The sequence below is a fragment of the Elephantulus edwardii genome, unplaced genomic scaffold, assembly GCF_000299155.1.
Source record: "Elephantulus edwardii isolate Elephantulus edwardi_28Jun2011 unplaced genomic scaffold, EleEdw1.0 scaffold00097, whole genome shotgun sequence".
NCBI classification, from domain to species: domain Eukaryota; kingdom Metazoa; phylum Chordata; class Mammalia; order Macroscelidea; family Macroscelididae; genus Elephantulus; species Elephantulus edwardii.
This window is the reverse complement of record NW_006399847.1, coordinates 12,313,734-12,329,213: the sequence shown is the minus strand read 5'-3', so window position 1 is coordinate 12,329,213 and position 15,480 is coordinate 12,313,734. Positions and strand designations below refer to the sequence as shown.

The 15,480-nt window shown below is 38.1% G+C and overlaps 1 protein-coding gene and 1 pseudogene across 1 annotated transcript in view; one reads left to right on the top strand and one right to left on the bottom strand.

Moving 5' to 3' along the window:
• Positions 1-297: 297 nt before the first annotated feature.
• The window catches only part of LOC102874209 (NADH dehydrogenase [ubiquinone] flavoprotein 2, mitochondrial-like), a 72,369-nt gene continuing 57,186 nt past the window's right edge, over positions 298-15,480 (bottom strand). Inside the window, exons 7-8 of the mRNA XM_006891416.1 lie at positions 4,568-4,644; positions 298-453 (exon numbers count right to left, since the gene is read on the bottom strand). Coding sequence (XP_006891478.1) covers positions 360-453; positions 4,568-4,644 — 171 coding nt within the window. The 3' untranslated portion in view covers positions 298-359. The remainder of the gene's footprint in view (positions 454-4,567; positions 4,645-15,480) is intronic.
• LOC102846273 lies at positions 5,900-6,818 on the top strand (annotated as a pseudogene).

Genomic DNA, 15,480 nt, shown 5'->3' with positions numbered 1-15,480 from the left:
CTGTAAATGTTCCTTAAAATTATTAAAAAAAAAAAGCTTAAAAAAAAAAAACCAAGAAAAAAACACACAGGGCCCCACCAGATGGTAACATGCACTGAATGTGGGATAGACATTTCCACTACATTCCAGGGGTGTAAAAAAATGTAGATGAACAATGTGTCCCCCAGAAGTCTCAAAAAAAAGATGGAATTTTTACCTTTAAATGGTATTTTGTGGTTTTGACATGGTACTTCTAGCTCTAAGTTACTACCAGGTGAACACAGACCAGAATAAAACAAATTTTTTTAAAAAGCTTATGTAGACAGGCAAGGCATACTTTATTTGTCTAGTGACATGACATATGTACAGCTGAATGTAAATTAAAGGCCTGCTTGTAGGCCAAAGCCAGGTCCTTTGGGTGGTTCAGTCAAAGAGGTAAGTCCACCAGCTGGTTCACAAGAGGAGCGTCCACTCCTAAAAAAAAAAATCAGATTAGCATTTTATTAACTAATATTTAACAAATTTCACTTTAAAATTATAATCGTAAAAAAAAAATTGTAATCGTTATTTCATAATAGGGTGATTAACTATTAACCCCAATAACTAATATGAACTACTTAATTGAGGCATTTTAACTGCTACAAGATTGTCTCCTCTTAGAGGTTAATTTATAAAAAGATCATGAATATGAAAACTATAGAACACTCCTACCAGTTCTTATTGATTGAGTAGTGACACACAACAATGTCATGAAAAAAATTAATGCTGGTCTGCCTTCAGAGATACAGAAACCAAGGTTTGATAGTTAAAGCATCTGACTAATAAGAGAGGTATGTGAAAAATAACTCTCTACTCAAGGAGAACTTTTAAAATCACACTTTCTTTTTAAACATAAACACATGTATTCTTTATTTGTAATTTATATAAATTGAGGTGCCCTGTTTCAGTAAACTTACAGGAATACACACACTTTTAGCTCATTATTGTACATTATATATTTGGAAGTAAAAAGATGGATTGCTTTAGAAATTTGAAGATTTGAGAGGATGCCCCTTAGAAGCAGAAGTCAAAGTCTATAATTTTATGCTTTTTAACAAAAGTAGTGCTATCAATTTTCTACCAACTTCTATAATCCCCTCAAAAGAACAGATCACAGATCAGTGTTAATACTATAAACATGAACAGGTCTTGATGAAGAATAGCAGCAGAGAAGTAGAAGAACCTGTTTTTTTCTTCACCCACACATGTATTTTTCCCGTATAATTGCTCAATTCTGACCTGTATGGCCTGTTGCTAGAGAACAGTTTAGCATTTCATGTTATTTTCACCCCTCCTACTCACTGCATTCCCTTCCTATTTTGTCACTAATCCTTTTTTTCTGAATGCAAATAAATTTTTTTTCAATGAGACAGGACAGGGATACTACTTAATCTTTCCAATTCAAGCTAGCACAGCACATGAATGACAGAAATGTATGTTAATGAAGGATGTAAATAATGCCAGAAATTACTATAGTTGCATAAGGTCTTTTTGTTCACCATCCCAGCACTAACTAAACAGGGCAAGTGGCCAAGTTATATTTAATGTAAACAACATCACCCAAACAAACCCTAAAAGAGGAAGCTGAATCTGCAGTCTTGCAAAAAATCAAATAGTTAACACCATAGTACTCTTGACTTCTTTTTGTTGTTATGTGCTATTGAGTCAGAACTGACTTATAGCTTATCCTCCAGGAGGTTTTCAGACTCAGTAAATTACATGAAAGGAGACTGCTCCTTTAACCATGGAGGAGCGGGTGGATTCAAACTGCCAGTCTCTGGATTGGCAGCTCAACTCCTTAAATACAGTAGGTCACCAGAGATCTCCTACTCTTTGACTAAAATACAGAAGTTTGAAATGAACTTCCCTCTCTCTTCTTCTTACAAGTCTGTTCTTGTAATTTAATATCAACTACCTTTGCCATAACATTTCTCTGCTCAAAACCGTCCTTCTAAATTATCAGAATGTTTTCTCTTAAAAATATATTGAAAGCTAAGAGCCTTCAGAGGCTATCTTCCAGTGAAGAATAGTTTACAACTCATGATAAATAATAACATCCTCACTATCATTACATGTTGAGAGTGCTTCACTGTTATACCTGGTTCCGCCTATTTACTGTTGAAGTACAATAGAGCTATAACTTTGCTGGCTTTAAAACAAAAAATAATTATAATTTTACCATTTCTAATCTCATCCAGCCTTATGGTTTTAATCAAAGACAAAATCCAGTGTTAAATACAATGTATACAAACTTTATAAGTAAACCAGTATGAAATAAAAGTGTTATTAAAAAAGGAAATAGGAAATCATCTATAACCATCTCTCTAATCATCTTGAATAATCTATAATCCAAGAGTCATGTTTCATTTCATATTTCTAAGGCTAATCAAGTCTTGAAGTTTTTGGCTCCTATCCATCTTTCTGCATTCTATCATCAATGTCTAATAAACATTTTAAATTTAATATGCTTGAAAAAAAATTCAGGACTTTTCTTCTATAACCCTGCTCTATCTCAAATCTTCTCTATTTCATTTTAAAGAATTCCCAAGTACTGAGGCCAAAAGCCAGGAATTATCCTTAATTTCTTCACTCTTATGTAGTCACTAATTCTACACTGTTCTCTACAAAGCAACCGAGGCAATATTTTTAACACAATCACTGATATTAACCCTTCTGTGTGTGTGTCTATCTATCTAGCTATCCATCTATGATGTTTTCTACAACTTTTCTCCTCAAAAACCTCACTACAATCATGTAACTGTTTTATTTCTCCCAGGACCTTTATATATACTCCTTATTCTCCCTAGAACATTCTTCCTACAGCTTTTCCAATAGTGCTTTCTCTGATGTTACCACCTCAGCGAGGCCTCTCTCTCTCTGTCATTGGGTCAGAAATGACTCAATGTTGACCTTGCAGCAAGTTTGCACAGGAAGCATCCCATCTTTCTCACATGGAGCAACTGGTAGATCCGAACTGCTTGTCTTTGGGCTGGTAGCACAACTCCTTACCTAGTTGGTCATAGAATTCCTCCACAAACTCATCCTCCCTAAATTTATCCTGTCATTCTTTATTTCCTAACTGCTTCATTTTGAAAAGTCACCAAATATGACAAACTGTCAGATGGGTAATGGTCACTTGTGGTAACAGCCTTTCATCTTGAACAGTTTCTACAACCTCTAGTCACTGAAAAGATGCACATGTTTTTACCTTTTTTTCCCCCTTGTGTACTGTTGAACTGGATCCTACTGGCACAGGAGATTACACCTCACTCTCCAGTGGAGCATTTGGTGGACCATTCACATCTTTTTTAGCTTATTTTCTGTTTTACTAGGTTCCTTTCATTATATGACTACAATAATTACTTTTCAAAAAAATTATTAATTTCAAGGATGTTTACCAAACTCCTGTACCTCTATCTAGATATTGACATTTCTTGAAATTATTTATCAGTGAAAGTAGTAGGAGTATATGCATTTTTCAGGCATTAATTCTATATTGTTCCCTGAATGTAGTTCCAGGATTAAACTACTGTGTAGTTATTTCATTGGATTAAAAGCACTATGTCGTCGTTCTTATTATGTGCTGTCAAGTCGCCTGCAACTCATAGTGACCCTATGTACAGCTCTGAACCCTGCTCTATCCTGAGCCAAACTTATTGTCTCTGATGCAACTACCCCAATACCCCAAGTCACTGAGTCAATCCATCTCATCCAGCGTCTTCATCTCTTGTGGTATCCCTTCACCCTCCCAAGCATGATGTCCCTCTCCAATGATTAGTTCCTCCTGGCCACATGTCCAAAGTATGTCAAAGAAGCTTCAGAATCCTTGCCTCCAAAGAGCAGCTGGTTTCACCCTCTCTAGGACGAATCTGTTTGTTCTCTCGGCAGTCCATGGTATATTCAATACTCTTCTCCAGCACCACAGCTCGAAATGATCAATTCTCCTTCTATCATCCCTAGTCATTGTCCAGCCTCATGAAGTATAGCAAGTAATGTGAATACCACGGCCTAGATCAGTCTCCAGATGGATACTGTTGCTCTTAGTATTCTGAAGAGGTCCCTGACAGCACACTTTCTCAATGCAATTCATCTTCTGATTTCTTGGATGCTGGTACCAAGAGTGTCAACTGTGGAGCTAAGCAAACCGAAGTTGTCAATAATCTCAGTCTCTTCATAATCAATCTTGATGCTGCCAGTTGGCCCAGTGGTGAGAATCTTGTGTTTTCTTGATTTTGAGCTTCAATCCATATTGAAGGTTGCAGTCCTATGTTAGTCTAAAGGTGAGAACGGAACCTTCATGGGCAAACTAAGAGGAGACAGACTAAGTCAACCTTCTAACTGAATAAACTTAAACAATGTTATTGATTTCTATGTGTAAATAAATATTTATGCAGATAGGGTTTTAGAAATAAAAATTGTTCTAATTTTTTTAAAAAAATAACAATGCAAGATTTTTTCCAACTTTTGTCAATTTAGACTTTTTAACCTAAATTTTTTAATGTTTTAGGTTCAGCCCACTAAAATTTATTCTATGTAAATAAAAGACTACCTTGGCCCAGGTTTTGGCATGTTGCCAGCCTTGAGGTCATCAATAATTTCTTCAATATCCTTAGGTGTCAGATCCTCCTGGAAAGGTTGAGAAGAGAAGGCAGTGGCAATTATAAGTCACACTAAATAATACCAGTTAGTTTACTTTCTGTCTTTTTCTCTTAGATCACATGTTATCAAGGTAGCAACAAGTGAATCATATATATTTACTCTGTTGTTATTAGGTGCCATTGTGTTGACACTATTAGGTTTTCAGGGGCAATAATGTGCACGGGAGACTGCTCATCTTTCTTCCAAGGAACAGCTGAGAGATTTGAACCTGGTTGGCAGCAAAACTAGACCACCAACTAGATTACTAAATGAAATACGCTGTAAAAACAATCAGTAAAGAAAAAATGCAGAGTAGTGATTTGAAGTAAAAGGGATCTGTGTTTCAGTTCTGGCTCTACCAAGAATAATCTTGGACAAGTTAGTTACTCAGCTTCCTTAAGTTCGTTTCTTTCTTTGTAAACTTACTTAAGAAGATTTTGGAAAATTAAATGAGAAAATATACAAAACAGAAAGTACAAAAGGCATATGCTGTATCCAATTATAAATGGAGACCATGAGGTACAGTAGTGTTATTTCTAAAATTCTTTTCTACGTGAAATTCCGTTTCAAAATTCACTTAATTTTGAAAGGGAAAATTGAAAACACTTAGGCACTATTTGCCACATTTATTTCTTTAATGATCCCAAACGGATAATCCTACCCTCTCTAGTTCTACTGCAGTGGAATCATTTGGCTAACAGCAACCCTCTGTCATTTCTTATGAAGACTGTTCATCCTTTCCCTGTAGGATGGTTGGGGGGGATTCAAACTGTGGACCTATGGCTAGCAAACCAACATGCTACAAATTGTATCACCAGGCTCCTTAACATGTAACCCAGCCTGGAGGTAAGCCGCTGTGTGAGGATGGTCATGGTGAACATGCAAAGCCGTGGTGGCTGTGTGACAAGCCTGTGTCACCAAGGCGCCGACTGGCCAGGAGAATGGAGCCTGTGATAGATCCTTCCGTAGCACCAAGTACTGCACTAGCAGTTGCAGCTGTGTGCTGGAAGCCGCCATCTTCCTGACCCAGATAGAGGTGGTGCCTTCTCCCCAGTGCATGCTGGGATCGGGGAGGCTTCCTGAGCGCCCCCATGGTTTTGTACAGTGGGAGTGCAAAGGACTTTGGGATCTACTGGGCTACTTTTGAAGGCAAAAGGTGGGAAATGTCATCTCAGGCCTCGCTGAGCATGACAAGAAGTGAGAGAAAACTTCGTAAGGAGACTCTTGGAAACCTAAGGAAGCAATGGAGCCAGAGAATACTCCACTTCAAGAAGGCTGGGCCAAAGGAGGTGTTTTAGTTCACTTGGAAAAACTAGAGGCTCAGGTGACCAGATCTCGTAAACGATTTAAAGAGCCACAGAGTGCACAGGCAGAAGGTGGTACATCCAGGACCAGGACTGACAAGCAGAGAGCTGACCAGAAGCAACAGCAAGGCAGAGTTAAAGCATCTACTTCTAGTGCAGAGCCTGGTCATACTTCGGAGACAAGTGAGCAAAGAGATTTAAAGGAAATATGTGAAAACATGATATTCTGCAGGCATATAATTTTACAGGGGTCAGTAGTAAACGGACCAGCCAAGGAGTCTGTATCTGCATCAACACTGCTTTTGAAGGACATTTCTTAAGATTCCTATTATGTGGACCTTGTCATGCAGAAACCACTTTGGATACATCACCATTCAGTCCCTGCCTTCATTCCTCTAGAAGAGTTAGCTGCAAAATATTTACAGACTGATATCCAGCACTTCCTGTTCAGCCTCTCAAAATATCTAAATGCTCGGCTCTGGGAGGAAGTACCCGGCAGATCGACTCCAGAGTGATTTTGCAGCCTTTCTGACTGGGGCTTTGCAGAGAAACTCACTGTGCAACTTGCTGTCATTTACTTACAAAGTGAAGCCAAAGAGTCATTCCTTCCTCTTCTGTGCTAGACTGTTATATAAGGACCCCACAATCACCATTCCCACGGATGTCACCATTATATATCAAGGGGTGGAGAGAAGATCAACGTCACAGGAAGAACAGCAGGTCTACCATAAAAATCTCTTTTATACAACATCATTACCTAAAGTATTTGCTTCATTTGCAAAAGAAGAAACGTTGAGTATGAACGGGACCACCTCACATGTCATTTCAGGCCACGTTCCAAGAACTGAAAAATCTTAAACAGCTCAGACTCCTTGAGGACCCGTCCTGGAATAAGAACTGACACCTACATCTTCACTGGAGACAGGCCAGGGTGTGGGTCCACGGACATTGGGACATTTCTCCATTTAAAGATCTCTTGTAGTACACAAGATCATGCGCTCTTTTGAGGCATTAATTGATGCAATCACATATTTTAACTGTAAATGAAAATGGTTATATGGGGATTTTGTGAGGGAGGATAGGCATATCCTTCAACTAAACAGTATTTCTGGCCTCCTTGGAAGCTTTAAGTAAGGAAGTTCTTAAATTCCTCTACCATGGTGATATATACAGAGAAGTATATATAATCTTTGGTTTGAATATACTGTAGCTTTATAAAGAATATGATGTGAGAAAGTACTATGGGTGAAACAGGGCTGTGTACGTTTGTCTGCTAAAACATTTTAGTACAGAGCTGATAAAGTATAAAGCCAGTTCTGAAAGAGCAAGGTTGTATGTCTTCCCATGAACTCAATCACTTTTACAGTGGGAAATGGCCCTCTCTCCACTTCCCTCTCATGCAGGTTCTAGGCCATGGCTAAATAGTATCCTCCCACCCCCTCGCCGCCAATTCAACCATGAGCTATGGATCTGTTGACATGTTTTGTTCTGGCTTATGAGAGTTGATGGTGACCTAGTGGGAAAGAGTTGTGCTGCTAACCCAAAGGCATGCGGTTCAAATCTACCAGCTGTTGCAGAAGATGGGTAGACTTCATCCATGTCATTTCCAGCCTCTTATAAATGTGCCGGAGGGTCATCTATGAGTTATTTCCGACTTGAAGGTACACAACAACATGGAGTATACTGTGTATACTATATACACAGGTGTGAAACTTGTTTCTGGCTGGCCATTTCAAATCCTGTCGCTCCCCCCCCTTAAAAGGGGAGTTATTCCTACATTCCTGATCAAGCTCCAGAGATGCATTTAGGCCCTACTCTAAAACAGTCACTGGAGGGGCCTGATGATCATGAAGTAGAACGTGTAAGCTTCACATGAGGAGCTCTGGTTCTCTCAGGAGGAGCACAGGGGACTGGGAAAGCCACCAGGGATTGGCAGGTAGCAGCAGCTTAAGGACAGGAGAGGGGTCCCAGTTCAATCTGGCCTTCCAAATGTATGATGGGGACTTAACACATACAATTTTTACAATAACCACATTCAAGTTGAATAAAGCTTTTAATAAAAAAAATAGGCATGTACCCAACTACTTACACATATGCTCCGCACCATTTTCTTTCAAGAAAGAATGCTGTTATTTAACTTGTTTAGAGTATAATGAAAGCATATATGTACATGCATACAGAGACAAAACCATATAAGCCTAGCTTATTTGATTTAATTATTATAATTAATAATTATTTGATTTAATCAAAAGCAGAACAGTCAAAATAGAATGATAAAAGTTAAGCTAGAGAACATTCACAGCCATATAAGAGCTAATCCTTTCACCCTCCTTCCACTATTATGAAATATTTAAGAAAAATTTCACTGGAAAGTCCTGAGAAAGTACCCTGGTATTAACTGTGCTAGATAAATCATGATCCGCGCTGTGCCACAAGTGCCCAGAAATGCTTGGCACATAGAAGGCTGTTAAAGTATGTTCAGTGATTAAATAATTATAGAAATACAAAGCTGCATTTAAACCAATGAGGGTTCAATTATATACTCAAAACCTAACAGCTAAAACAAATCATTAAGTTCATCTAATTATCTGATCCCTGTGAAAACCAGAAAACTAAAGAAATGCTGCATTTTTATCACCTAAATCAAATAATTCTTAACTTTATGATAGATGAAGTATGTACATATAAATTTTTTTGGCTATAGAATTTAAAAGCAAGCTGCAGACATCATCACTCTTCATCCTTATTACTTTTACTCTTAGTAAAAACAACCCTTTAAGTAAGTAACTACAGACCATTTCCATAGCTAATAAAATAAACTAATTCCTTAATACCATCAATTGCCAAGTCTAGAGCTCAGGTTCCCCTATTATCTCAAAATTTATTTGATACTTATTTTTTCAAAGCAGGGATCAAAGCATGTCAAAACCCACAAAATTCTATACATGTTTAAGGCAAAAAGCTTGTCAGAGAAGGAAAACACAAGTACTTTGCCCTGGACACCCATCGGTGCAGAACTGCACCACCAACACAAAGGTACACAGTCCAAATCCACCAGCTACTCTGAGGGAGAAAGGGGCAATCTCCTCCCATGTAATTTACTGAATTGCAAACACTCTAGAGGGTCAGCTTGCTTGGTGAAGGTAAGGAAGATCTGAAACACTTGCTGCAGAAGAGCAAAGATTACAGAACTAAAAAACGGATTATATCTCAAATTGTGTTCTGTGTGTTGAGTACCAGCAAGTGCGAAGTGATCCAGTGGGTTTTCAGGGGCATCACACAGGAGGAAACTGTCCATCCTTCTGCATCCTGGATTTGAACAGGATGCTTGTGGGAATGCAGTGAAGCTTCTTAACACTAGGCCATCAGAACTAACAAAACACTGGGCAGCCAATAGGCAACATGATAAATGGAGAAAAGATCAAATGACAATTTCACCTTACATAAATCATTGATAACAGTAGTAAAGAAAGCAAGACATGCTGCACTGGGAAAATATGACGTTAGGGACTTCCTCGAAGTTTTTCTTTTTTGCTTGTTTTTTATTAATTTTAATCAATGTATACAGAGACTTTGTATTTCCATTAATTCATTGGCGCATTCTTCTCCTCATGCCCCCCACCCCCCGGCCTGCTTCACTCTTCTCTTTGACAAGGAAAAAAAAATTCCTCCATTGTTATACAATCCCTCCCCCCAAGGCCACTCCACTATGCAGCATTCATTCTGGGCTCCTGTCATGATAATACCACCTAACCATATCTCACCTTTAAATAGTTCGCTCCCTCATCTGTTTCAATGCAGTATATATTATTATTCCATCTCCCCTAAACCCCGATTTCAGTCCCGTTTTACAACAGTGGCATGATGCAATATTTATCCTTTTGTGATGGAGATATTTCACTCAGCATAATGTCTCCAGGGTCATTCATTTTGTATTTCATGAGTTCTTTGTTTTTCAATGCAGCATAGGATTCCATAGATGAATATACCAGAGCTTCTCTTTCCGTTCTTTTTTGGTAGGCACTTGTGTTGTTTCCAACTCTTTGCTATTGTGAACAAAGCGGCAATAAACATGGATGTGCATATTATCTGCCTGGGTGGCAGTTATGGTTTCTTTATGGTATATTCCCAGTAGTGGAATTCCTGGACCAAATGGTATTTCTTTTTGTAACTTTTTGAGAAAGCGCCATACAGCCTTCCACAATGGTTACACCATTTAACACTCCCACCAACAGAGAACAAGGGTTCCAGTTTCTCCACAACCTCGCCAGCATTTGATGTTTCCTGCTCTGTTAAATTTTGCTATTCTTACTGGGGTGAGATGATATCTCATAGTTGTTTGATTTGTGTCTTTTGTAGAGCTAGGGATTTTGAACATTTCTTCATGTGTTTGCTTGCCATGTCAGATACTTTGGTGACGCGTCTGTTCATATCCTGTGCCCATTTTTCAATTGGACTGCTTATCTTCTTATGGTGCACGAGTATTTTATAAATTCTAGATATAATTCCCTTATCTGACATGTCATTACCAAAGATTTTCCCCAATGTGTGGCTTCCCTTTTTACCATGTTGTAGAAGTTTGTGGATTTGCATAGGGATTTGATTCTTAGAAGGTCTCATTCATCTATTTTATCCTCTCCTGGTTGTAGATTTTTCAATGCTTGGAAGACTCTTTATATTGTGGATCAGGACTTCTAGAGTTCCTCCAAGCTTTTCTTTAATGAAGTTTATAGTCCTTGGTTTTAGTCTTAGGTCCATGATACATTTTCAGTTGGTTTTGCATATGCAGTAAGGTTTGGATCTTGAGTTTTCTATAGATAGTTTTCCAATTTTGCCAGCAGTAGCTTGGAAGGAGGAGTGACATCCACTTCCGTAATAGCTTGCCTCCGGAAACCCTATGAACCTGGAGAGAGGATGACAGACACCCAAGTGTTGAGGACTCTCGTTCATAGGGTCGCTATGAGATGCCTGCGACTCGACGGCACTTAACAACACTTGTTAAAACGGCTGTCATTTTCCCACATAACTGACTTCATCTCCTTGTAAAAAAATCAGCTCACCAGAGGTAGATGGGCTGATTTCTGGGTTCTCAATTCTATTCCATTTATCTATGTGTCTGTCATTGTACTAGCACCATGCTGTCTTGACCACCACGGCAGTTTAGTAGGGTTTGAAATCAGGGAGTGATTTATCTCTTTTTTTTTTCTAATAAACATTTTTAAAAATTTATTAATGTCAATGAAAATTTACAGAGACTTTGGTTTTCCATTCATTCATTGTTGAACTTTTCTCCCCTCCTAACCTTCCCTCCTAGTACACTACTCACTTGGAAAAGTAAAAGACAAATTCTTTCATTGTTTAACAAACCCTCCCCCAGGTCTACTCCACTATGGAGACGTTGCTCTTGACCCCTGTCATGACAAAAATACATAATCACATATCCCTTTTAAACAGTTTTCTCCCTCATCTGTTTCAATGCAGTATACATTATTGAACCCATCTTTCTAATTCTCCCCCAACCCCGATGTCAGTCCTGTTTTACAACAATAGCACCATGCAATATTTATCCTTTTGTGACTGATACTTCACTCAGCATGTCCTCCAGAGTCACCCATTATGAATAATATTGCATGAGTTCCTTGTTTTTCAATGCAGCATAGTATTCCATTGTGTGAATATACCGCAACTTCTCTAACCATTCGTTTGTTGATGGGCACTTAGGGTGTTTCCAAATCCTTGCTATTGTGAACAAAGCCGCAATAAACATGGGTGTGCATATATCTGCTTGGATGTCATTTATGGTCTCTTCGGGGTATATTCCCAGTAGTGGAACTGCTGGGTCAAATGGTATCTCTATTTGCAACTTTTTGAGAAAGTGCCATACCACCTTCCACAGTGGTTGCACCATTTTACACTCCCAACAGTTCCAGGTTCTCCACAACCTCACCACCATTTGTTGCTTGCTGTTCTGTTAAATTTTGCAATTCTGACTGGGGTGAAATGACATCTCATAGTTGTTTTGTTTCTCTTTTAAAGAAGTGCTTTGCTTATTTGGGGCCACTTTCCATTCCAAATGAAACTGAAGATTGCCTTTTCTATCTAGCTGAAGAATGGAAATGGTATTTGTATTGGGATTTCACTGAACGTGTAAATTGCCTTTGGTAGTACTGTCATTTTCACAACATTGAGTCTTCCTATCCATGAGCAAGGGGTATTTTCCCCCTTCTCTAGGTCTTTTTTTGTTTCTTGTAATAATACTTTGTAATTTTCTTTGGAGAGATCCTTGTTGTTTCTGGTTAGATTTACTCCCAAGTGGGTATTGTTTTTCTTAGCTTCAGTTCTGTATTCTCTTTGTCACTGTAGATAAATCCAATTGATTTTTGTATGTTGATTTTGTATCCTGCTGAATTGGTCAACTATGTCCAGCAGTTTTCTTGCTGAGTCTTTAGGGTTTTCTATGTACACTATCATATCATCTGCATATAGAGATAATTTTACTTCCTCTTTGCCAATTTGGACACCTCTTATTTCCTTCTCTTGCCTTATTGATATCATTAAGACTTTCAATACCTTACTGAATAGGAGAGGTGATAATGGGCATCCTTGCCTTGTTCCTGTTCTCAAGGGGAATGCCTTTAATCTCTCTCTATTGAGAAGAATGTTGGCTCTCAGGTTTGTGTGTGTGTGTATATATATATATATTTTTTTTTCCCCCCCCTATGTTGAAATTCCCCTCTAATCCTGTTTTGTTGAGTGTTTTAATCAGGAAGGATGTTGAATTTTGTCAAAGGTCTTTTCTGTATCAATTGATAGGATCATGTGGTTCTTGTTCGTTTTTAATATGATGAATTACATTGATTGCTTTTCTTATGTAGAACCATCCTTGCATACCTGTTAAGAATCCCACTTGTCATGTTGAATTATTTTTTTTATATATTGTTGGATTCTATTGGGCAGGATTTTATCCAGGATTTTTGCAGCTATGTTCAAGAGAGATATTGGCCTTTGGTTTTCTATTTTGGTGGTGTCTTTACCTGGACATGTTTGCTTCATAGAATAAGTCTGGCAGAATTTCACCTTTTTCTGAAATTGTGTAGAATTGGTGACAGTCCTTCTCTGAATGTTTGATAAAATTCACTTTTAAGACCATCTGGTCCAGGGCTTTTTTTTGGTGGAAGTAGCTTTATTATCTTTTCAGTTTGTAGCTTTATTATCTTTTCAGTTTCTTGTTTTGTAATGGGTCTGTTCAGGTGATCAATTTCAGTTTATGTCAGTTTAGGTAGGTCTGGAATTTCTAACTATTTGTCCATGTACTCTAGGTTTTCTTATTTGTTTTAGTTTTTCATAATATCCCATTGTCTTTTATGTCACTTGGTTTATGTTACTTGAGATGATGTCCATTTCATCTCCTATTCCTATTATTTGTGTCTTTTCCTTCTATGCCTTTGTTAGTTTTTCTAGTGGTTTGTGGATTTTGATTTTTTTAATGAACAAACTCAGTTTTGTTGGTGGTTTCAATTGTTTTTGTTTTCTGTTTCATTTATTTGTGCTCTAACTTTTCTAACTTCAGATTTTTTAAGAGGGTGTCCAGTTTTCTTGCTGTTCTTTTTCAATCTGTTTGAGATATTGGGTTAGAGTGTCAGTGGAAATGTCTTCCAGCCTTTTGAAATGTTTGCTTATTGCTATAAATTGACCTCTGATTACTGCTTTAGAGGTTTCCCAGAGGTTTTGGTAAAACGTGTTTTCACTGTCATTTGTTTAAAGAAACTCTTTAATTTCATTTTTAATTTCTTCTTGTACTCATTTATGTTCAAGTAAGGTGTTCTTCACCTTCCAACTGTATGGTTCCCCCCCCCCCTTTATCTTCTTGTTATTAACTTCTAATTTTGTAGCATTGTGGTCTGAGAAGATGCTTTGTATTATTTCTATGTTTTTAAATTCAATGATTCCTGCCTTGTGGCCCAAGATGTGATCTATTCTGGAAAACTTTCCATGTATGTTGGAGAAGAAGGTATACTGTGCTTTTTTGGGGGGTGCATTAGTTTAAAAATATCTATGAGATCAAGTTGGTTTACTATGTGGTTTAATTCTTCAGCATCTCTCTTGAGTTTCTTTCTGGTAGTTCTATCATATCTTGAGAGTAGTGTACTGAATTCTCCAACTACTATAGTAGTGTTGTCTATTTCCTTTTTCAGTTTTGCTAATGTTTGTTTTCTATATTTTGCAAGTCTATCATTTGGTGCATAGATATTTATTATTGTTATGGCCTCATGTTCTACTGGCCCTTTAAACATTATACAGTGATCTTCCTTGTCTTTTGTGATGGCTTTTGTACTGAAATTTATTTTACTGCAGATTAATATCGCCATTCCTGTTTTTTGGCTGCCATTTGCTTGGTATATTTCCCCCCTTTTTATTTTTAGCCTTTATCTTCAATTTCAGGTGGGTCTCTTTTAGAAAGCATACTGATGGATTTTGTGTTTGGGTTTTTTTGTTTGTTTGTTTTTTTAATCCAGTCTGCTACTCTTTTTCTCTTAGTGGTGGATTTAAACCATTCACATTCAGTGTGGTTATTGAAAGGCATGGTTTTATTGCTATCACCGTGTTGAGTTCTTTCTGGTATTGTTGCTAGTTACTTCGGTCAATCCTGCTTTCTGTGGCACCTCTGGAAGAAGGACATCTCTCAGTGTTTCCTGCAATGCTGGTTTTCTTTTTACAAACTCCTTTAGGTTCTGTTTTCTGGGAATACCTTGATCTCTCCTTCATATGGACAACTTTGCTTGGTACAATATTCTCAGTTGATAGTTGTGTTCTTTGAGTGTTCGATATATGTCATTCCACTGTCTTCCTGCTCACATGGTTTCTGCTGAGGAATTGACACTTAAGCCTTACCTGGTCTTCCTCACTGCTTTCAGAATTATCTCCTTATCTTTGCTTCTAGAAAATTTGACTATGCTATGCCTTGGTGTTTTTCTTTTGGGGTCTATTTTATATGGGGTCCACTACAGATAACTGTTATGGCATTTGACACTCCAGTGGCACAAGGTTCAGCATGACAGAACCCTCAGGCTACTTCAGTACAGCAAACTGACAGAAGAGTGCTGTACCACTTAGAAGAGTACTCCTCCAAAACATAGTAACAACTGACTTATAAAATAGAAAAAGACATTCACATGGCCTGCAAACATATGAAAAAATGCTCAAAATCATTGCTGTTGTTGTGTGCTGTTGAGTTGCCTGCGAGTCAGCGACCCTATGTATAACAGCCCTAAACTCTGCTCTGTCCTGTGCCAATCGCACTGTCGCTGATACACCCATCCTGATTACCCCACTCACTGAATCAATCACCTCAGAGGGTCTTCCCCTCCTGCGCTGTCCCTCGACCCTCCCAAGCATGATTCCCCTCTCCAAGGACCAGTCCTGCCTTACAACATGTCGAAAGTGTGTTAGACAGAGCCTTAGAATCCTTGCCTCCAAAGAGCTGCCCGGTTTAACCCTTTCCAGGATGAATCTGTTTGTT